Source organism: Emys orbicularis, chromosome 3 (genome assembly GCF_028017835.1).
Source record: "Emys orbicularis isolate rEmyOrb1 chromosome 3, rEmyOrb1.hap1, whole genome shotgun sequence".
NCBI lineage: Eukaryota > Metazoa > Chordata > Testudines > Emydidae > Emys > Emys orbicularis.
The window spans coordinates 148,290,383-148,313,366 of record NC_088685.1 but is presented as its reverse complement, the minus strand read 5'-3'; the positions used below and the strand labels follow the sequence as shown (position 1 = coordinate 148,313,366).

At 43.9% G+C, this 22,984-nt stretch overlaps 1 protein-coding gene across 1 annotated transcript in view; it reads right to left on the bottom strand.

The window, feature by feature from the left end:
- The window catches only part of VIT (vitrin), a 59,738-nt gene that overhangs the window by 24,746 nt on the left and 12,008 nt on the right, over positions 1-22,984 (bottom strand). The window contains exons 5-12 of the mRNA XM_065401583.1: positions 22,580-22,657; positions 18,148-18,228; positions 16,046-16,249; positions 15,195-15,245; positions 7,499-7,537; positions 7,339-7,395; positions 6,628-6,690; positions 2,274-2,321 (exon numbers count right to left, since the gene is read on the bottom strand). Coding sequence (XP_065257655.1) covers positions 2,274-2,321; positions 6,628-6,690; positions 7,339-7,395; positions 7,499-7,537; positions 15,195-15,245; positions 16,046-16,249; positions 18,148-18,228; positions 22,580-22,657 — 621 coding nt within the window. The remainder of the gene's footprint in view (positions 1-2,273; positions 2,322-6,627; positions 6,691-7,338; positions 7,396-7,498; positions 7,538-15,194; positions 15,246-16,045; positions 16,250-18,147; positions 18,229-22,579; positions 22,658-22,984) is intronic.

The following is a 22,984-nucleotide window of genomic DNA, read 5'->3' as shown; positions in this document are numbered from 1 at the left end:
ATTTACATAAGACAGCAGTTGATGCATGCACACTAGAAACCATGCCTTTGAAGCGACATTCTGAATTCATCAGACTTTATCACTAGTCTACACACACATGTGGGTGACAGAGAAAGTACAAATAAGACCGCCCCAATGTATTTTCATCAAGTTTAAAAGTAACCTCTCATTTTTGTCTCCAAATAGAAATCCCCACCACTAGCCACTGTGCTGCAGCTCATTCCAAACAGACACACAGAACTTGCCTACAATATGCAGTAAAATGTCCTCTCTCCAACTCAGCCTGCCCGCTCTGTGTCAGGGAAACCTGTTCATCTACATAATGATATGTAGTTAGGGATATAGAATCACCTCTCCTGACTCAGATTCTGAGTTTTCATTCTAATGTGCACGTGCTCTGCCACTCATTGGAGCTAATGCAAGTCTAATTTATATCTCAGCTCTGAAGTAATTAGACCTTTCAAGTAAAAATTCTTGAAAATTGGATGTACAAGGCAGAGTTTCACAAAGGAGAGCTCAATAAATCATAGAAGTTAGAGATGGAAAAGATTTATTAGATTATATGGTCCATCCCCATGCCAGGGCAGGACTGTTCCCTATTATATCATCTAATATAACACCATCAATTAACTGGAAGATGAAGCTTGACAAATTCAGACTGGAAATAAGGTGTAAATTTTTGAGAGAGAATAATAATCAGCCATTGGAACAACTTTTCAAGGGTTGTGGTGGATTCTCCATCACTGACCATTTTAAAATCAAGATTGGATGTTTTTCTAAACCAGGGGTCGGCAACATTTCAGAAGTGGTGTGCCGAGTCTTCATTTATTCACTTTAATTTAAGGTTTCGCATGCCAGTAATACATTTTAACATTTTTAGAAGGTCTCTTTCTATAAGTCTATAATATATAACTAAACTATTGTTGTATATAAAGTAAATAAGGTTTTTAAAATGTTTAGGAAGCTTCATTTAAAATTAAATTAAAATGCAGACCCCCCCCCAGACTGGTGGCCAGGACCTGGGCAGTGTGAGTGCCACTGAAAATCAGCTCACGTGCTGCCTCTGGCATGCAGGGCTGGCTCCAGTGTTTTTGCCGCCCCAAGCGGCGGAAAAAAAAAAAAAAAGCCGCCATCGGTGGCACTTTGGCGGCAGCTTTACCGCCGCCGCTTCATTGTTTCTTCGGCGGCAGATCCTTCCCTCTGAGACGGACTGAGGGACCCGCCGCCGAATTACCGTCGAAGAGCTGGACGTGCCGCCCCTTTCCGTTGGCCGCCCCAAGCACCTGCTTGCTACGCTGGTGCCTGGAGCCGGCCCTGTTGGCACGCGTGCCATAGGTTGCCTACCCCTGTTCCAAATGCTATGCTCTAGGAATTGTTTTGGGGAAGTTCTATGGCCTGTGTTAAACACAAGGTCAGACTACATGATCACAATGATCCCTTCTGGCCTTGGAATCCATGAATCTAGTGTTTTGTGTGATCCAACTTTTAAATGTCTCAAGGAATACAGACTTCCATAAATTCCAGGAAGGCGTTACATTTTGACAGTCCCTCCCAATAGGCTCCGAATTCTGCGAATCCTATTTTTGTTACCCTGTTTCCAACTCGCTTTTTTGTCTCATCCACCCATTGTGTCTTGTCTATTTCGGATCATAAGCTTTTTGAAGCAGAGACTGTCATTTTCTAAATGTTCGTACAGCACCGAGCACAATGGGGCGCTGGCCTGGTTGAGCTCTAGGCACCAGTGCAATATAAAAGTTAAATAATAATTCTCTTGGGACACTATTCCATAACATCATAGTTGTACTTTCAGGAGTTTTCCATGTGTTCAGTTTATGTTTCATTATAACCTCTTATATCAGACAAATTGATCGATCTCCTTTCTTGTGTTGGCAGCCTGACTCTCTGCAGATTATCATCATGCGCCTGCATTTTCCAAGAAATACAGTGTTCATTTAGGCCCCTTTTTTTCAGTAGCTAGAAGCCCCTTTTGCAGCATGGTTTGCTACTCTCTCCAGACCTCATGAGTTCTGTTCCTGGAATGGGGCTTGCTTGAGACAGATGGAAGCACAGGGCCTACTGGGGCAGTTTCAACCAGAGATAAACTGAAAGCCACATCTGTCATTGTATACAATAATTCCTGTAAGTGGAAGTTATTACCATTAGTGCTGTGGGCCTTCTTAAAAGTGTTAGTTCCCCCCCAAGGGTGTAGAAGCTGATTAGTCCCAGTGTAGTTGCTGGTGGATCTGTTCTGTTTTACTGTGTTAAATATTTACCTGTGTCAAAAAGGCTTGATCCAGGTTTCCACAAGTCAGTTTCCAAAGCTTTCAAGCATAAAAAGAGAAGAGAAATTATTACTTAAAATCATGGAATTATGGGAAGTTACAAACCACTTTGCACAATTTAGAAAAGTCAATGTGTAGAATGCATCATGATGAGTAGAATCTAGTGAGTTTTTTTGGATCAGCAAACCTGGAAGCCTTTATGAACACATTTCAAGCCCTATTTAGTAGCCTCTGATCTTCTCCCTCTATATTAAGCACATCTCTTTAGATCAGTTTTGTTCTTTTCATATTCACTTACAGTAACATTGGGACAAGGCTGGCCTTAGCAATTTTTCTTTTGGCCAGGTCAGCAAAAATATTCTACCAAACAAGCCCCCCTGCTGCCTCCCATAATATATATCGACTCCTGTCCTACCTCAACCCTCCCAAACACCAAAGAGATGAGCTGATTCCTGCTCCCACCCCATCCGGCAGGAATGTGATGGACACCACCACCTCTGTTTGTATAAATAAACACAAGACTGCCTCTGTTTTCAGGGCACTGTATCACTTTAATAGAAAATAATGTTTTGTCCTGTTTTTTAGCCACTTGGAAGCGCTAACAGTCAGGTGAGATGGTGCAAATGGCAGCAGGCTAGGTGAGCCCATGGGCACGTCAGACACTATCCCTATGTCCATCATAAAATGCTGCTACCTAGCCCTCCATGAAGAACCCTGAGACCATCCTTCCTCCCCACCATTGCCCCCTGAACTACCAAATTTCTCACCATTTTTGATGGACACTCATGCTTTGTGTTTTTGTCTCTGGCATAAACCTGTGAATCTTAAGCATTTGAGCACTGTCACTCCTAGGTCCCTAAGTCAGCCAATTTTGAGAAGGGCACTTGTTTGTCCTTGTGACGGGGGGAACAGGCTGCAGGTAAGAGAAGATATGGGGCGGTGGGCTGCTGGGAAGGGAACCTTGGTAACCTTCCACCCCCAATAAAGGTCTTCAAGCCCCCATGACCTCATTGTACTGAGCATTGTTCCAACACAGAGACACAGTCCTGGCTCTGCAGAGTTTAGAACCTAAAAGACTCAAGAACCGATGAAGGGTTGGGACAGGGATATACTACGCAAGCAGTGAGTTTTCTTTTGATGTTGTGTTTTTATTTTGGGTGGGGAGAAGGAGGGCAAGAAGGAAATGGGGGCGTGAGTCGGGGAACAGGAGATGGAAGGAAGGGGAAGAGGAACAGTCACTGCTCATCATCGGCCTAGGCGTAATCAATTGGCAGTTCTGTAGGCTTGGCAGCGGAGATGAGTCTTGGTGAGCGTGGGTGGGTGGGAAATGGCTGAGTTGGACTGCAAGGATTGCAGAAGGGCTTAGGCAGTGGGTGGTGAACCTGGCTGCAGTCATGTCATGTATTGATCGTTTGTTAATAGAGTGCCAAACGTGTGTCAATTTTTGTTGTGGAGGTGAGCAATGATTTCCAGTGAAACAAGCTTTGTACTTTGCCTTGGCAGCCACTGGAATCTTCCTAGGCCTCCAAAGGGAAAGGTTCACACAAAACAAAACTCGAGCACAGCTGGTTCTATGAAAGGCCACTCTTTCATCCCATCAGGGGAAAGAATGCATTCTTCATATGTAATCTGTTCTACAAACACATCAGCTGTGCGCGTCCAGGGGAAAAAAGACGTTTTAAAATTTAAAACATGTTGGAGCTGCATCCCACATGGAACTAACCTGCCCTTCCACACTCACTATGACCAGGCAAGATGAGCTGAAGTAAAAGTGGACAGTTAGTTGGTACAAGGGAATGTACCCATCTCACAAACAAAATATTTCTTTCCACAACCATCTCACTGTTAAGGGCTACGCTTTGGCTCAAGCCCACGCCCCAGCCTTCATGTATTTTTGAATGGAGCACTGGCTCTTTGATTCTTCTGGATTGTTCAATCTCACCACTGATGGGTTATTTTCAGTAGCACAGATGGTTCAAATGATTCTGACATGGTAAAGATCATCCCACTGATGGTCTGTATTTTTGTTGTGAATCACAAGAAAGGAAACACTAAATTTTTGTCCCTGCACTTGAGATGTGGCAGAGATGCAAGAACAAAAACAAGGGGGAGTACGGTTAGAGTTTCTACTTAAGAGCTACTTCCACTCAGATGATGACAAAACAGATTGTTTGTTTGTTTCAAGAGTCTCACAGATCATTCCAAACCCTTATGATTGAGCTCTGTCTACTGCTCCTTCAGGCAGTGTTTCAGTGCTCACATCCTTTAACAAGTTTCTACCGAGGAGTGGTCCCTCCCTTTTCCTTTACAAACACTCATTTTTTTTCATATACAAGTGATAAATGACAAAAATTGAGTGGGCTGATTGCAAATGGAACAATCCTTAAATCTCAGCGAGAACAGCAGGTTGACAATAATGTCTTATTCCTTGGGATTATAAGAAGATGGATGATAAAGAAAGCTCTAGATGAAATTCACATCCCTGAGAGACAGAAATTAAAATTCTGGAAAGGAGCCAGGATTTATTACATGACGACTGCCCAGTATGCTCTGAACAATCTGTGGTATATTGAGGACTTTGCTGAAATTGCAAGCTGTTACTTTAAGAGTGGGAGTGGGGGTTTCCTTGTCCTGACTGCAGGCTCGGGTTGTTCTGTAGGGAAGTGTATGATAATAATCAGTCTGGAAAGAACCAGCCTAGAACAAGGTGGGGTGAGTAGTGCCTCTTTGAGTTAGGGAGCAGCCTGCTTTGTCTCTTTCTGTGTTTAATTACTGTGTGTTGTCCAGTAGTCTAAGAATAAAAGTAGTGTTATATTGCAACCTTCCAGGAAGAATATTTGATGTTTTCATCTAAATTCTCTGTGTGTATTCCATGAATATAACACAGCCTACCCATAAAAGATCAAGTGGGTGTGAACTCTCAATTTGTTGACTTTTAGAATGCGGCAAGATTAGGGTTTTTGCATTTTGAGTACTTTATAAACAATTTTGTGGTGGTGATGGGGTATGGCTTTTTTTTAATAACCCAAGTTTAAGTTCTTGAGAGTGTGAAGAACTACAAGAAGAGTTTGGTCATTATCAGTTACCTGGGGGAGATGAAATTCCTGAAGAAGTGTAGGAAGAAGCTTGGCAGGAAAATGGATTTATCTGGATGGATGTCAGCTTAAACAAGTGTGAGTATGCGAATGACAAAAATACTCCTCAAGCATCAGGCCAAGACTGCAGAACTGATCCTGGTTGTTCCACAAGAAGTGTGTGCTCACCTTGTGTGATTAAGAAAAACAAAACTTCATTCCAAGAGAGCATGGAATGGGCCAGTAGCTTCCCGTCAATCATGTGCTGAAGTTGGCTGGAAGCAACAATTTTGAGATGCCAAAACTGGGGTTGAAAAAGATGAAGATGGGAACTTGTTGGGAATACAACAAGAATCAAAGACTGATTTTGGGGGGGTTGGTTGTTTTCCTTGTGATTAAAACAACATCGTCATTCATGATATGGAACTCCTGTTTTGTAACTGCCTTGGAGAAACATTAGGAGGTTTGAACAAAAATATTAGCAGAAATAAAATACCTTCTTCACAACAAACAGCTCTGAGCATCATGCTCCCTCCTCCTTAGGGACAGGTTGTCCCAGACTGGAACACCTGCAGCTCCTTCAGTCCCCAAGACATGACTCCTGCTGGTCTTAATTCTGCCCCTTTGAGCCAACCTTCCCCCGCACATGGTGTCACATCCATGTGGAATCAAAGAATCTGGGCACAGCTGTGAGTGGCATCCCCCTACGTAGCTCATCTGCACTAGAAGCACATGCGGGCAGGTAGTGCGGGCTGGTGCCCAGGCTTTCTCCACACTTCCCCGCACCAGTTTTGGCAGGCATGAGAGACGATTGGGGAGAACAAAAAGGAGTGAGGGGATACACAAAAGGCAGAGAGTATATATGATGGAGAGAACTAATAAGTATGACAAAGGGGGGACATATCAGGGCAAAAGTTAAGGAAGGAGGAAAAGGAGGGGAGGAAGATTGAAGCAAGGGGAAGGAGCATCAGACATTTGCTCTCTTTGACATACAATTTGAATGCCCACAAAAGAAATTGTCAACATCATGGACACATTAATTCACACAACTTTACACTGGAGCATATCAATTACTGAGCTAGTACTTTGCTTCACATTCACAAATATGGTGGCATGATGTAACAGCTGTTCAGTAGACAAATTGCTACGTGTCTCATGGGATCACCCTGAAAATTGCATGAAATGTTACTTATGATCCTATCTTGAAGGGCAAACATTTGAAATGAAAGGGAATGAGGGGACTTTAGGCAATTTCTAACAGTAGACCTTACCGAGATGGACTGGAGACCCGGCAGGTTTCCGGAAGGCTGCAACAGGCTCTTGGCGTTGAATACCTGTGTGATTTGACACAAGGCTCAACTTCAATTGGTTAGTACAGAGGAATGTGATTACAGGGTGTACAATGGAACTGAAAGTAATACTCATTGATTTCTTTTGAAGACAAATGGAAAAGGAAGACAGTAACTGAACAAAGAAGTACCTTGAAAGACTGAGACAAAGGGTCAAATTAAGATCTAGTGAAAGTGGATGCTTCTCAGTGAAGTTGTACCCACTTATACCGGGCCTGAATCTAGGGTGCAGAATGACTCCTTCAGAGTGCTAAGCTAACTCGACTGCTGGGCACTGAGGGACTCTCAGGATCAGGCCCTGGAACCCCAGATTGAAAGACATCTGAGACCTGGTCACAGAGCCCGAACCCCGACTGTTTAGCAATAGAAAATGTGCCCTTGTTGAATGGTTTGAGATTATATTTAGAGAACAATTATGAGATTATTTTCATTTCTTTGTTCTTTATCCAAACAAGTAGCCCTTGTTAATTAAGTATATTCCCATGCAATAATCAGTGCACTGTTTGTTAGCATTGCAGACTGCTGGAAAAGAGCTTAGAAGATGAAACAATATTGTATTATTTAACTCTCAGTAGATGCAAATGGTATAATTTGCTACAAAGAGAAATTTGAAAAGTTACTTAAAGCCTTTACCTGTATTGGCTCGAGGAATATTTCTGATACTTGCGTACGGTGAAGTGCCCCTGGATGCTTTGAAAACATTTTTATTGGTCAGTGCACAGAACTTAAATAGAATTGCTTTCATTGTTTTAATTATAAAATCTACTAAGTCTGTATTAGTTTAAGGACATACCTTGATTCTGGCCTCTTCCTTGTGCAGCCTGAACCTGCCCTAAGTAGGCATTAAAATGGAAAATGTCATTTAGATTATGTTTAGTTCAAGACTGCCATTATCTGGGATTTTCAGTGAGTTTCATTTTGCACTTGTCAGAGTTAATGATGTGTATATGGAGTTTCTTTATACTGCAGCAATGTGCTTGTGCTTATTGTTCATACATTTAAGTTGTTTCTTTTGGGGACAAAAGTAAAAATAGTTCTTGGTTTTTGTTTTGTTTTTAACTGAGAAGGTTAATTAATATTTGCCACTTTACATTTAGAAATGTTACTTATACAGGACAGTAGGGCTGCAGGAACAACTTCATAGTTATGGTTGTGACTTAGTTTCTAGTATAACCCTTATTTAAACTCTTTCCCCATCTTTATTGTCCTTATTAAGTATTTGCAATGCAGCATCACCTAGGAGCCCCAGCCAAAGACCAGGACTTCATCGTCAGGGCCGGTGCTACCATTTAGGCAAACTAGGCGGTTGCCTAGGGCGCCAAGATTTGAGGGCGCCAAAAAGCAGTGCCCCCAATTTTTTTTTTTTTTTTTTACAGCATTCCTACGCCCCCTCCCCGAGCGCGCGGTCGCCACTCCACTTCTCCCGCCTCCCAGGCTTGCAGCGCCAATCAGCTGTTTGGTGCCACAAGCCTGGGAGGGGAGAAGAATTAGAGCGGGGGTGGCATGCTCGGGGAGGAGGCGGAGCAGAGGTGAGCTGGGGTGGGGAGCTGCCGCATGGCTCCCCGGGCCGGGGGGGTGGGGAGCTTCCGCGGGGTGCCTCAGGGCGGGGGGGGGGGGGGGGGGGGGGCAGAGCTGCTGCAGGGCTCCCCACCCCAGCTCACCTCTGCTCCGCCTCCTCCCCGAGCACTCCACCCCCACTCTAATTCTCCTCCCCTCCCAGGCTTGCGGCGCCAAACAGCTGATTGGCGCCACAAGCCTGGGAGGCAGGAGAAGTGGAGCATCGACGGCGTGCTCAGGGAGGGGGCGTAGCAGAGGTGAGCTGGGGTGGGGAGCTGCCACATGGCTCCCTGGGGGGGAGAGCTGCCACTGGAGGGGGGCGCCTCTGGGCAGAGGGGGGGAGCTGCTGCGGGGTGGGGGGGGTGCCTCAGGGCAGGGGGGTGGGGAGCTGCCGCAGGGCTGGGGGGGGGTGTGGGCGCGCAAGGTGGAAGTTTCGCCTAGGGTGCGAAACTTCCTTGCACTGGCCCTGTTCATCGTGCTAGGTGCTGTACAAACACAGAACAGAGATGGTCCCTGCCCCAAAGAGTTTACAGTCTGAATATAAGTCAAGAGACAACAGATGGATATAGGCGGATGGGGAAGCCCAAAGAAATAACAAGACAATAAATAACTAATGGGGGCAGAATCTATTTCTATCTGAAATTTCTCATTCCTCATCTCTACACAAGGGAAATGTTTTAAAGATTAATAGCATAAAGTGTTTTTGAAAAGCAGGACTTTAACACAAAGTTTTGAAGAGTTCACCAACGAAACCACAATTTTTTAGTCATGGCTCAAAAAAACATTATAAAAAACACACAATCTTTAAATTTATTTTATTCATTAGTTTCCTTAGTAAGAGCCTGATCCAAAGCTCCCTGAAATCAATGGGACTTTTTCATTTGACTTCAGTGGACTTTGGATGAGGCCTTATGAGGTAGTATCTCGGGATCTTACTGATAAGATTAGGTGGAAAAGCTTTGAGTTATTAGCTCAGAGAAATCTGAACGTCTGATTGCTCCAAACAATCTCGGTGTTGCAAAAGCTGGGGAAAGTAACCCCATCTTGGAACAAATTAGAATCTTCACTGGCATAACTTGCTGAGCTTGTAAGTTCATCATATAGCTCCCTTTCCAGTTATTCCTAGGAGCTCTCCCCACAGAGCTTAGGAGCTCCAGGAGCCAAATAAACCCAGTTTAAGGAACTGACAAACATAACAGGTGAAACTGGCAGAGCCTGTAAACTCCAGAAGCATGTTGCTTGGGTTCAAGGAGCTTAGAAAAACTCACAGACACACCTAGCAAATCTGGCTGAGTTTTTAAGTGCTGGAGGCAGGGCCAGCTCTAACTTTTTTGCCGCCCCAAGCAAAAAAGAAGAGCGCCGCCCCGCCGTACCCCCCCCGCGAGCGCCGCCGAAATCCCCGCCCCCCCAGCACCACGCAACCCAAAGCCCCACCCCCCCCAGCGCCGCCCGAAGCCCCGCCCCCTCCAAGCGCTGCACCGCCCGAAGCCCCCGCCCCCCCCTCCGAGCGCCGCACCACGCCAGCCCCCGCCCCCCCCAAGCCCCCGCCCCCGGAGCACCACGCCGGCCGAAGCCCCCGCCCCCCCTCCGAATGCCGCGCCGCCGAATCAAAAAAAAATAAAAAAAAAAATAAAAAAATCGAGTGCCACCCTGCCCCAAGGTGCCGCCCCAAGCACGTGCTTGGTCGGCTGGTGCCTGGAGCCGGCCCCGGCTGGAGGGAAACATCTGTTTATGCAGCAGAGTCTGTATAGAACTTTTGCAGGGGACTCTTTCCCCTTTGGAGGGCTTGAAGAGATTTCGGCATAAGCCACAGAATCCGAAGAGGATTAACTATGAACCTGAGAGCTCTCCAGGGGTGGTGCTGCCACAACGGAGTGCATAACGTCTATTGAACACTATTCACATGGCCACTAGGAACACAGTAAAAGAGTCAGTTGTCGAAGAGAAAAAAAGATAAGATCAGTATCAAAAGAATCTAACCCACTAACCTGGCATCCCCCCACTCCCGCCCATGCCAAGATCAAACACAGCCCGGCCCTGTATTTATAATCCTTTTGACTACACTGGGTTTTGAGGAAGCTAGCCCCTGAAGACATGTTACCAATGCCTCAGAATGGTGCTTAGTTCTGTTGGCCTTCATTAGCCCAGATAAACAGGAGGGTTTTTGAATTACAGCTCCAGTGCCTACAAGGGTGGTTGTTCTTTTAAATATAAGACAAGCCAGGGAGTCTGCCCCACTGCAGTGTGCTAAAAAGTGAGTGTTTATTGAACTGGAGCACTGAACAAGCAGGGGGCTGTGGCATGAGAAGGAGAGGTCAGTGACAAACTGGTGGCAGGCGGTCAAACAGAGTGAATCCCCAGAAGAAAGCAATCAAAAGTTAACAAGGTGCAGACCTGTTCAGCTGAGTGCTATGACTGCAAACTGCAGAGAGGGCAGTAAAGTCCAGTTACTGGAGCTTTGGGAAAAGTCAGGAATTAATGTTAAATGTGTAACTGCAGACCAGCTCTGGGATGCTTTGATTAAATATGACCAGGCAGAACACATAGCTAATACACTGCAATCTAGGCCTAGAATCAAGAAAATGCATTCTGTGCCAGGGAGCTAGTCAGAGTCCATGGCTGGAAACTGATCCCAGTCTGTGGTTGGGACAAGTCTTATGGTATGAGCGTGAACCAGAGGTCATGGTGGCTGCTGAGGAAGATAGCTATGCCAAGGGCACAGAGGTGGAGATGGATGGGCCAACCCAGCCAGCACAGCTGAGCAGCAGAGAAAGTTGTGAGCTGGAGTGGGAAAAACTGCAAGACCATACACAGCAATGGGAGCTGGAGTGAGAGAGAGACTGAGAGCAGCGTACAGAAGGTGTGGACAAGTGGCAGCAGGAATGGCAGCAGTTGGGCCAGCAGGCAGTCCCTGGAGGAGTAAGTAGTTAGGGTTATCTTGGGAAAGAGCCAAGGTCCAAAAATAAACTCCAGGTTTTTTCCCCCAGTGCCAGGTGAGAGATCTTCTTCAACGGCACAAATGTGTTGGTAGGTACTGTTAGACAAGTGGTCTTAGTCCCCTCATCTTGCTCCACTGCTTCTAGGAAGGCTTATACCTACTCAAATACAAGGCCTGTCTGGAATATGTGAATAAAAAGTAGCCTTACTGGAAAATTCTCATCTGATCTAGAGGCCTATGTACTGAAATACCTACAGAGTAAGAAGGCCTGTTACAGCATGTACATTTGTATGCTTATTTATTTATTTATTAGGTGCATTCCAATAGTGTCTAATTCAGGCCTACCAAATATCATGCATCTTGCACTGACATTCATGCATTAGGCAGCCCTCTCACTAGGGTTGACAACTTTCTAATTGCCGACAACCAGACCCACCTGCCCCACCCCTTCCTCATGAGGCTCCGCCCCCTGCTCCACCTCTTCCCCCAAGGCCCCACTCCCTGCTCCACCTCTTCCCCCAAGACCCCAACCCCAGCTCCACCTTCTCCTGCAGGCCCAACCCCCACTCATGTCTCTCCCCTGCATCATTTGCTGCTCTCCTCCATCCCATAGCTGGAGCCTCTCCACCTCCCTTCCTCCTCCCCCTGCTGGGCTCCCTCTGCTCCTGAGCTGCAGACGCTGTCACAGAGCCTGCCTGCCCACGAGATGCAGGTAGGAGGCAGCCCCGGCTGAGTAGGGACTGACGTGGGTTAATGACCCATTGCATTCCCCCCCATCACCCACCCGCAGTAACCAGACTTTTGATGTCCAGTCAGTAGATCTGACTGGACACTGCCAGGTCCCCTTTTCAACCAGACTTTCCGGTCAAAAACCGGGCACCTGGCAACCATACTTATCATGCCTAAATCATGTGAAAGATTGGGCCTGTAGTGGAACAGGCCCATCCCTGCTGTTTTTTGCCTGATTCCATGTCATCTACTGAGACAATCAATGTTTAGATATAACATTTGGGGCTTTTATATTGCGGTTTATTTGTTAATTCATGTTTTTCTGACAAGGAAAACAAGGTGAAAACGAAAAAGGAAGAATATAAGGAAGGAAGCACAAATACAAGGACTGTTAGGGGCAGCAAGGAGTATTTTCTTCTGAGAGACTGTAAGCCATAAATCACCTTTGGTTTAATCATGTAAACTTTTCCGAATACCAGTGGTTGGTAGTGGCAAAGCATCTTTTCTTATAGATGCAACCATAGTGGTAATCGTTTGAACTACGTTGTGTTCCAAGTGAGTTTACTCTGGAGGTGCCTTTTGAAAGCAAGTTACCAATGTATCATGATAGTCAGATGCGAGTCCCCATTAGCCAGGACAAACAAGAGAGTGTTTGATTCCTTCTCCAGTTTCTACAGGATCTCACTGTTTTTAAATTTTGGACCAGACAGATTGTGGTGTGAAGCTGGGCATCCTCAAAAGCTCCAGTCTGCATCGTAAAAGTGAGTACTGAATGCATGTAAGGCTGAGGCATCTGAGAGGGAATCTGTGATGATCAGACAAAAATGGGGCCTTTTAAAAAAAAAATTTTGGCAATAGTTTGATTTTTTTTAAATGAAGTATTTAGAATTCAGAAGACCTTCTCACCAGATGACAACAATGATGCAGTAGGCCAGATTTGGGGTATAAATACTGTGCTTGGCAATGTCCTAAAAATCATATTAATGTGTTTGGTCCCAATTGTGTTCCTGACAGCAGGATATCTCCCATGGTCCTCAACACTGACACATAATGAGGTACCGCCCCACACCTTGGGCCCTTATAATCTTTCTGCATGTATAGCCTTTTTTCTCTTTTGGGAAGAGATTCACATTAGGAACCTAATTAAAGAAATTTAAGAAGAAACCTGGATCTAAAATGCGATCAGGAGACTAATCAAAGACAAATAAAAATCATGAATACATTACATTTTAAAGTCTTAGGATGAAATCCTGGCCCCACTGAAGTACATGACAAAACTACCATTGATTTCAATGAGGCTAGAATTTCACCCTTAATCTACATCCTCTGACTGATTTGGGATCTCAAACAGGCTTTTAACATCCTTTTTAAAGAAAACGTGGTCTAACTTGTGTCCTGCCCTGCATGAACATGAAACAGAAAAGGGAGAAGCACACAAAGGACCAGATTTATAAAGCTATTTAGGTGCCTAAAGATGAATTCAGGCACCTAGAGCAATTTATAAAAGTGCCTAAAAGGAGTTAGACACCTAATCCCATTGACATATGGTTTGGTGCTTTTGAAAATCCCACTAGGCACCTATCTGCATTTTAGCACAATTAAATACATTTGTAAATCTGTCCCTAAGAGACTACAGCCCAGATCCTCAAAAGGTATTTAAGTGAAATCAATGAGAATTAGACACCAAAATACCTTTTGAGTATCTGGATTTACGGCTCTCTTTCCATCTTTGTGCAGAGCAGGAGCATAATCCAGTTGGAGAGAGCGCACAGGCACTGCACAAGGCCACCACATTTTGTAGGTCCCCAAAGGGGGAATGAAGGGGTGAAGTGAAGGTGGAACTATATTGGCCCAGAAGAGATGCCCTGGTGTAGAAGAGAATGGAGAGCCAGACTGAGCCAGAGTTCCATAAAGGACTTTCACTGCAGCACAACTCCTCACATGACAAACTGCCCTAGAGATGAACACTTGCACATTAGAATAAATGCCTCAAGGAATCAAAATCTTTCCTCTCCTTCCTATTTTTTTCTCCCCAATGCTTTCAGGGTGTACCTCAGTGATGAGGTAATACAGTGGGATTCACAACTTAATTTAATGAATCTTGCTCTCAGTACTTGAATTAGTTAGCAGATAACCATTGCATCCATCTGGTAGGATACTGAATGGCTACTCTTAATTTCAAAGGAGCTTATTTAACAAGACAAAACATCCCAGTTTTGCTTTCAGATATATGGACACCGTTCCCATTGGCTTCAGTGACAGTTGTACCTATGTATCTGAGCAGAACCAAGCCCAAGGTGCTCGGAAAGGGTGGCAGATGTAACAGCTGAGCACAGCACGGGTTCCTTTTCACTCAGTAGAAGCCAGATTTCAGTGCTCAGTCTGGAGAAACTTGCTAGCATTTGAAAATGTGTTTCTTTTTCTTCTCAGCTGAGTAATTAAATACTGCAAGTTGCTTCAAATATTTGTATTACAGCTTGTGGGCTAGAATGGAAGCAGGTTTCTTGGATCAAGATGAAGGAGGAACTTTGACCAAACATGATGCTGTTGTCAATAACACTAATGCAAAGCCAGGAAAAACATCACATTTATGCCACACCCTGGGCCTTGGTCTGAGGTTTTCCAAACAGCCCTGGCCTAACTTAAGTCAGTGTTTCAAAGCTTTCAGCTCTCAGGGAGTGAGTTTAAATAATTATCCCACAGTCTGAATTACATATGTCAGAGCAATAGTAAAGTTTTGGTTTTTGGCGGGGTAAGGGGAGAGAGTGTAAGACGAGAGGGGCCAATATGAAAATATGCATCAAGTAGCTCAGGGGGCTTGGAAAAATTCAAGTGTTGGAAGACTGAGCGCCCATAATTTACCAAGGCAGAAACTTGCAACAAGTGTCTCAAGTTAGACACCTAGGTAACAGTGGTTCATTTTCAGAGATGCCGAGCACCAATATCTCCCACTGGAGTTGTGGGTGCTCAGCATCTCTGCCAGTTAGGCTGTGTGTTTATTTTCATGTTTACATACAGATTTAGATGATTCATTTCAGGCCCCCCATGTTTGGAAATGCCGACCCAGGTTTCTGCAGGATTTCCTCAAATTCCACTTTAAAAACTGGGGTGAAATCCTGGCCGTTCTGAAGTCAATGGGAGTTTTGCCATTGGCTTCATTGCGGCCAGGATTTCACTCCAGTTTTGCAAATCTGAGCCTTAATGATACTGCAACACTGCTGCTTTAATATGCACTTTATCCACTCCTCACAACCACTGTACTTACTTGATGCTGCAGCTGCCACAGCTGAGTAAACTGGATGGACGCTGCTAGGACCTAGGCAGAAACAAAACAGTTTCTAACTGTAAAAGGTGTTAAACAATAAAAACAATGTACATGCTTGTTAATGAATGAAAGTGGGAGTGGGGGTAAGACCAGGGAAAATCAGGTCAGAAAAGTCCATAGTAGAGAGCTCTTGCTGAGGGTCCTTTTTAGGGTCCAAGTAGGATTGGGGGGGGGGGGGAAGTAATTGCAAAAAATCTATTTTGAGTAATATACTTGAAAGTGATCATGAAAAGATTGTCAAATCTGCATGTTGAATTATCAGCCCACCTGTACAGCTGGCCAAATCATTCAAATGAATATTTGTTGAATAATACATTTGAAAATTATCATGATTTTATTGTGGGCAGAGGAGGGTCCGAACTCAGGTGGAACAATGCAATTCAGATGTAAGTCTATATTTTATCAATTTGGAAGTAGTATCCATAAGTAGCACGTCTTACTCCTGAGAGATATATATAGATAACTAATATGAATGTAGCCACTTTTACCTATTACAGTCTATACTTACATAACACATGGTTTATGTTTATGAAACATACTTTCTTCAAGATGGGCTTTGTAACCTCTCAGAAATCCATATTAGAACTCTTAACACACTAATTCCACCCCTCCTTTTTGCTGATTCTTTTATACATTATTAATATTACTACATTGTATTATTTAATACATTTTGATGGTCTACTAAACAAGGGCCAATTAGACCTATTCTTGAAATATTATTATTATTATTATTTATTAGGAAAATTGAAGGTCAACAAGACAGTACAAATCCCTCCCTTCATTCTACTGACCTATATCCCTGACCCTATGCACTGCAGATCGAGGTTTGGCAGCGGTAATAGTAGTTGTAGTGCTGGTTGTTGCAGGGAATGTAGTTGGCTTTGGTGTTGTGCTGATGGGTTCCGGAGTCGTGGTGGGCTTCAGCGTTGTGGCGGTAACTTGTGTAGTTGGTACCGGTACCGGAGACGTCTGATATTCTTTGCGGAGTGCATCGGCTATAAGTGTGTTTAAAAGTTATATAGATCATGTAATTAGCTATGACATATGTAGAAACATCATAAATGGTGTCAACTTGTTTCAAATGAGCAACAAAGTAGCCCAAGTTCATTCTTGCCACATCCCTGAAAATGTCTGAGCACCAAACACATTCATGCCTTCACTGCTGTGTGGATATATAGCATATGTCTTGATGTGACATAGTATTACACCATTCTGCAGAAAGCAGTTACAAGGAATTAATCTGGAGCGTTCATGCCCTTGATTCTCCCCTACAGTTTCTCCACTTTCACAAGAGAATCTATGACTCTGACAAGTATATCAAAAACACAACGTTCCTGATACTGCTGATTTGCAGTCAATTTCTATTGCACTGGCATATCTTCCTACATGATAAGGCAACTTGAAACTCCATGTAAATGTAACTCATTTTACCTGACGTATTATAAAATCATTAAGTGTGTCACTGAGCAAAACTGAAATACGTGGTACCTTCCACAGTACTGCAAGTTTGCTGACGTATGGACAACTTCTAGGGAAAAATGCTTCAGGGAATTGTGTGACGATCAGAACAGCAACCACCTGTTTAGCTGATATGAGGTGAGGTGGGGATAGCACAATATTTTGGGGGGGCCTACATTGTTCTAAATTTGACTCATTTCAGACCAGTTATTTTAAAGTGCGGATACTCACTATTATGATGGAGGGGAATATGAGATGCTTCTAAATTTGCGAGCTGCCAAATGTGCCTCCTAAATATCACTATAAGCAATGATTTTATGTGTTTTTATATTTCAGTGTATCAGCTTTAAAAATAAACCCCTCAACTCTGCCCTCTCAGTCTATCTACAAAAACTGCTGTAGAAACAAACATTTCACACCACTGCCCTCAGTCCAGTTCCTCTCCACTTAGCTCACAGCCCCAAGAAAGGCCTAAGAAATTATGGGAATTAAAACAGGGCTGTGTATCATTATTCAATCCATTCATGGCTACATCAGCACAGCCTAGTGTTTCATTGCTGGAATGTTCTCCTGTTGGAAAGCATCATCCCCGACACTGTCTGCTGGATTAATTACTACCTGCTGCTAGCCAGTTAAAAATGCAAACCTCAGACAGTCTTAAAGGGGTAACAAAGAGAGCTAAGAAAAACAAAACAGATGAATCGGAAAAATTAACAGAAACAATTTCCTTAGAGCTGAATTGTGCCTTGTCATGCACAGATGTGCTAAAGGGGAAAAGGTAGCAGGCACAACAAGTCCTCCCCTCTAACTTTGTACCTGGTGCTAGGGAAAAAGCATATTCTTGATCTTTGTACCCACAGCATGCAAGAACCAGGGAAATCTGAAGATGGCATCAATACTAGAACCCCCGGGGGAGGGGCTAGGAAGGACTGTGTTGACGATGGAAACATGGCTCTGTCCTTCCTGCTGGGCAGGCCAGGAGGAGAACACATTGCACCCTGCAAGAGGGTAGCAGTGGACACTGCTGAGAGTTTGTATCCTGTGCTCCTGGAAGCATTATGCCTACCTGAGCTACAATACTTCTGAGAGTTACTGTACAGGCATTGATGCTCCTACCCACCTCCTGCCAGTGCAAGGGAGTGGCTGAAAGCCACAGTGTAGGCCTTAATATTGCACTGCAGTAGAGCAGTACCATGGTACATGCAAAGCTTAGGTTGTGATGGTGCCCTTGCATCCTCACTCCCCTGTCCTTCTTTATCTTGGCATGCTCCTTGGTGATGGTTTGCAGAAGCAGAGGCTCATTCTTTTGCTATGAGAATCCAGAATAGAGGCTGCAGGAGAGGTAGACTGGTATACATTACAAATTCAATTGCAGACTTTTTAGACTGAAGGGCTAATTCATGTCTAAGGATTTGCTGTGAGCCACAGCCCATACCTTGTTCAGGTGATTTTTCTGATGCATTAGAGGTGTCTGTATTCCTGGTAGCCTTTATATCTTGTGCCGACTTTTTAGATTCTGTATGAAGGAAAATAAAGCACTGTGAAGGGGTGTGTTTGGCCTATGAAGCTCCCTGCTGGGGGGATCTAGCTGTTCTACTACACCCTGCCCCAAGAAGCAGCAAGCTGAGAGGAAAAGAACAAAGAAGGTGGGACTTATAAGTTTGTCTAGAGAGGACTTTCTGTAGTGGCCATTTTGGAAACTATAGACCTGGTCCTCCAAAGGCTCGAGGGGCTATTAATAGCCAATCAGGGCCCTGCTGGTCCAGATAGAAGGAGCAGCCTGGCCTTAGCAGAGCAGTTCCTGGCTTGGATCAGAGGGGGGCTCCTCTCTGGCCAAAGTACCGTAAGGGATGACCTGTTGGTTGTGGGTGGGCCTTTGCTCCCCGACTGGCCACAAGTCGGGTAGCATAAACCCCCAGTAGGGGATGGAGCTTGTTTGGGAGGTTGAAAAAATGGCTGAATTTGAAGGGCCCAGACCTGGGGTTGAAGACCCTAGCTAATAGACGGTGTATTAATTAGACTTCCATTTGGACTTTGTGTCCAAGCCACTGAAGACCCAACAAAGTCAGCTGGCAGCCTGCAGGAGGCAACGGGGTGAGCAAAGGACTGTGCTACTGCACCCACAGCAAGGAGGCACTCAAGAGGTGAGTGTCTCTACACAAGCACCTTTCAAAAATGTAGCATTAGGAGAAAACCATTTTGCTTCTTTCTCCCATTTACTGAGCATAAATCATAAGATTGTCTAGGGACAAATACATTAGTATCTCTAGACCAGTGGTTCTCAACCTTTCCAGACTACTGTATCCTTCTCAAGAATCTGAGGCCCGAGCCCTGCCGCCCAGGGCTGAGGCATGTAACTTCGCTTTGTGGGGCCCACTGTGGAGTGGGGCCCCAGGCATTTGCCCTGCTTGCCACCCTGTAACTCCAGCCCTGCACTTGTGACCCTTCCCCCCGCCCCCCGCTGCTCACAGCCCCCAGGTTGCAAAACACTGATCTAGATGAGTTGATGTAACCTCTGAAAGACCTCTGTGTACCCCTGGTTGAGAACCACTGCTCTAGACTATGGTATACTTTGGAATTGGAGTACACTATTACTTCCTTGATGCAAATCTTATCCCACCAAATTCTGCAGTCCTTTACTCTGACAAAACTCCTAGGGGCTTCATTGGGACTTTTGAACTGAACCAAAAAATGTAAGGTTTGGCTAATAATACAGCAAAATTCAGATAATTTACAAACCATTATGTTGATTCTGCTTCCAAGTAACATGATGCCCTCAGAAAGAGCACAAACTGCAAAGGATTTTGACTCCTGATTGCTATTGAAAGTCATTTAAACCCTGCTCCTGCAAACTCTTTTGAATGTGCTTGCCTTTGAGCATATGAGTAGTTGCATCCACTTAGAGTATTTGTAGGACCAAGGCTTTAATGTGTGTAGAGTGGCTGGTTAGTACTAGTTTGTATATTATATTTCAGTCATTAATTAAAATGCAGTCACAAGTCATTCACACTTGACATTGTCAAATCACCCAGGGGCCCAGATACTAAATTCCATTAACCCCAAGACTCTGATTCAGCAAAGCCCTTCAGCATGTACATAGGTCTGATTGACTTAATTTAGCACATGCTGAATGGCTTTGGTGAATCAGAGTCAGAGTGAATACTGGTGGGTTTGGTGTTTAGTTTTCTCTCTCTTTTTCAGCAGTGCTGTCTTATTTTAGAGCTGACCCTAGAGTTATAACTTCCCCATTAATTTGGATTCTTTTTTAAACCAGCAGCTGTTGTCTGTTTGTACCAACTGTGAGTAGTTATAACTTGAGAGACTTTTCTTGCTCTGCACAGGTTTTGGGGTGGGGGGCTGCCACTTGCATTAAAAAGCAAAAAGAGAAAATATCAGGTGGCCTGAGTCTCTAGGGCCATTGGGACAATGATAGACAGCCATGTGTGAAGAGGGTGTTTTGACTAGTTTGGCAGCCAACCAGTGAGTTACTCTAAGGAGTCGCTCTAGCTGCTGGAGATAATGGGTTCAATTTTCTAGTCAGGTAAAGTGGTTGTAATGTCTTAAATTGGAGTAAAACTGGCACTTCTCAGATAAGGAAGAGGTAACCGTCTGTTACAAGATGGATCCTGTATCCTTTACAGAAACCCTAATGTGAGAAATCAATTGCACAGCTGTGCTCCTTTGATAGGCACAGTTTGGCTGGGAACATGGATGTCTGGTGGGAAGAAGGCTCCTTGGGGAGGGGGGTCAGGGCTCTCTGATTCATGTGGAATTGGGCTGGGGAGAAACATGTCAAAAGATTAATCAAAAACTGAGTTTGATACAGGAATTGTTATCCATCCCTTTGGTCATCTCGGAGCTTTCCTCTCAACAGCACACAGCATCACTTGCCAGGATCTTTTTCAGTTCATGCTGCTTAATGGAAGACCAGTGGCCAATACATTTTCTGCCATCCATAGTTTGCTGATGGCTGAGGCCACTGACATTTTGTATGTATAATTGAGAAGTGGCTGGATGAGGCTTCCTTGTATTAATTTCTGTTATGAGATGTGATTAGAGCACCAATGGCAGAAATATTATTTTGAGTTAGACTGATTGCAGCCTATTAAGGCTTTAAGGTCCTAATCCATGACTGTGGTGGCACCTGCCTTGGTGTTCCCAGCTGTGGTAGGGGGCTCAATGAGTGGGTGTATTTGTGGTAAGTCTTTTGGTTTTCTTTTCCTTTTCCTGGAAGGAGACACATTTTCAAAAGCATGGTCTCACTTCTGTGGGTGTGATTTGTCCCCATAAAATATGTGCTCATGAGGCCTTTTTTTTTTTTTTTGGTTGGCCTATTTGAATTGCAGGCACAAACCTGAACATTTGCACCTGTAAATATTTGACTCTGAGTGCAAATCAGTCACTGAGTGGTGAAAATACTTGGATTTGCAAATGTAACTCACTTTGTAGGTACAAAGTAACTGCTGAAAATCTTCCAGGGGTAAACTGACAGGTCCTCAATACAGCTTAAAATTTAGGCTACAAGTCACTTGTGTTCATTTGTGTACATGTGACCTGAGATTTCTGTAATTGGGACACTTCATCGATCCAGTAAAAAGAAAAGATAGAAACAAAGTCCTATTTTTGTACTGTGAAAATGCGCTGAGAACAAAGTGCATGGATTTTGAACTATATGTTTGCAATACAAGCAACTAGAATATTCAAATGTAACTATGCAATTGTGCAAAAAACCCCAAACAACCCATTACTTTGAGGATAACAACCCCCATATTTTACTTTCATACAATAATGTGCAATTGGGTAACATTAGTAGCTATAAACATTTGTTCAGCATGAATGTGTCTGGAATGTTAGGTACATGTCGATAAACATGTGAACTCATTGAGAAGCCACAAAATAGCCACATGGTAGCACTGCTAAATAGTAGTGGGTAACCTCATCAAGGTTCAGAAATATCACTGGCAGGCTGTGAATCACTAACAGAAAAGTACATAGCGCTATAAGACAGTGCTATGGCTATACCCAAGGCATCATCTCACACAGTCAATCACATGTGATGGCCAAATAGGATGTCTCATTAGGGCTGGGGCCATTCAGTACTATTTTCATACACTTATCAACAATAGGTCTACCCTCTATTACAACCCCAGTGGCTCCTATGTGCATTACACTGGTGTAACAAGGAGCTGATATCTACTGCACCTCAGTGACGAAGCCATTAACAATAGTCAATATACCAGAGATTAACTGGTATAAGACCTGATCCAAAGCTCATTGAAGTCGATGGGAGGCTGTTCGTTGATTTCAATGGATTTTATACCAGGAACATAGAATAGAGTGCGGGTTAGAATGGTGCCCACAGGGAAGGTGCCCATTACTGCACTAGGCTGGCCATTTTTTGAAAGGGCTGGGGCTGTTGTCAGTTGACATTTATTATGGTTTGTATGTATTATTATCCATGCAGTTGATCACCCAAAGAGGGATGAGTAAATAGCATCAGACAAAAAGGCAAATATACATCCCCTAACCACAGGTAGAATCCAAAACTCATTCATGCAAGTGGTATAGAATCATATTCTCTGACAAAGCAAGAAAAAGCACTGGGGGAGAGAGGTCTGTGGGGAAAGATAGCAATAAATAACAATGTTCTACAATAACTGGCATTGTTGCCACATATATTAGAGAAAAGCATGTGATGGGTTTGTATAAAGTATTCACACCTGTTTGGGAACTAATACCAAGTGATGATGCATTTCTGACTCATAGCAATAAAAACTTTATACCATTTCCTCATCTGTTAATACATATAATTTATGTGTATATTAATACCTATAAAATATGAGAGAACATCAACTGTAATTACTTGCCTGCTTTAACAGGTGAGCTTTTTGAGGAAGAATATTCAAGCGTTGATGGGTATGTCACACCTTTCTTTGGTTTGCCTTCTGCAAAAGAAAAGAATATATCCGATTCAGAACGATATGGACTAGGAACCTTTAAATGTAATGGAAAACAGTCCTGTAAATAGCTCAGTGAATTCTAAAATATAACCCACATGACAAGCTGACATCCAAAAAATTCCAAGTTCTCGCAGGGCAAAATTTGCATCAAATGTAATGGTGCAGAATCAGGCCCTAAAACCAAACCCTGTAATTCCCTCAGTTCTCCTTGATTCCATGATAATGTCTAAAAATCATTCCACTAAATACACCAATATCTAAATAAGGGGAACAAGTGAAGTACTCATGCAAGAAGCGCTACATGACATGGGA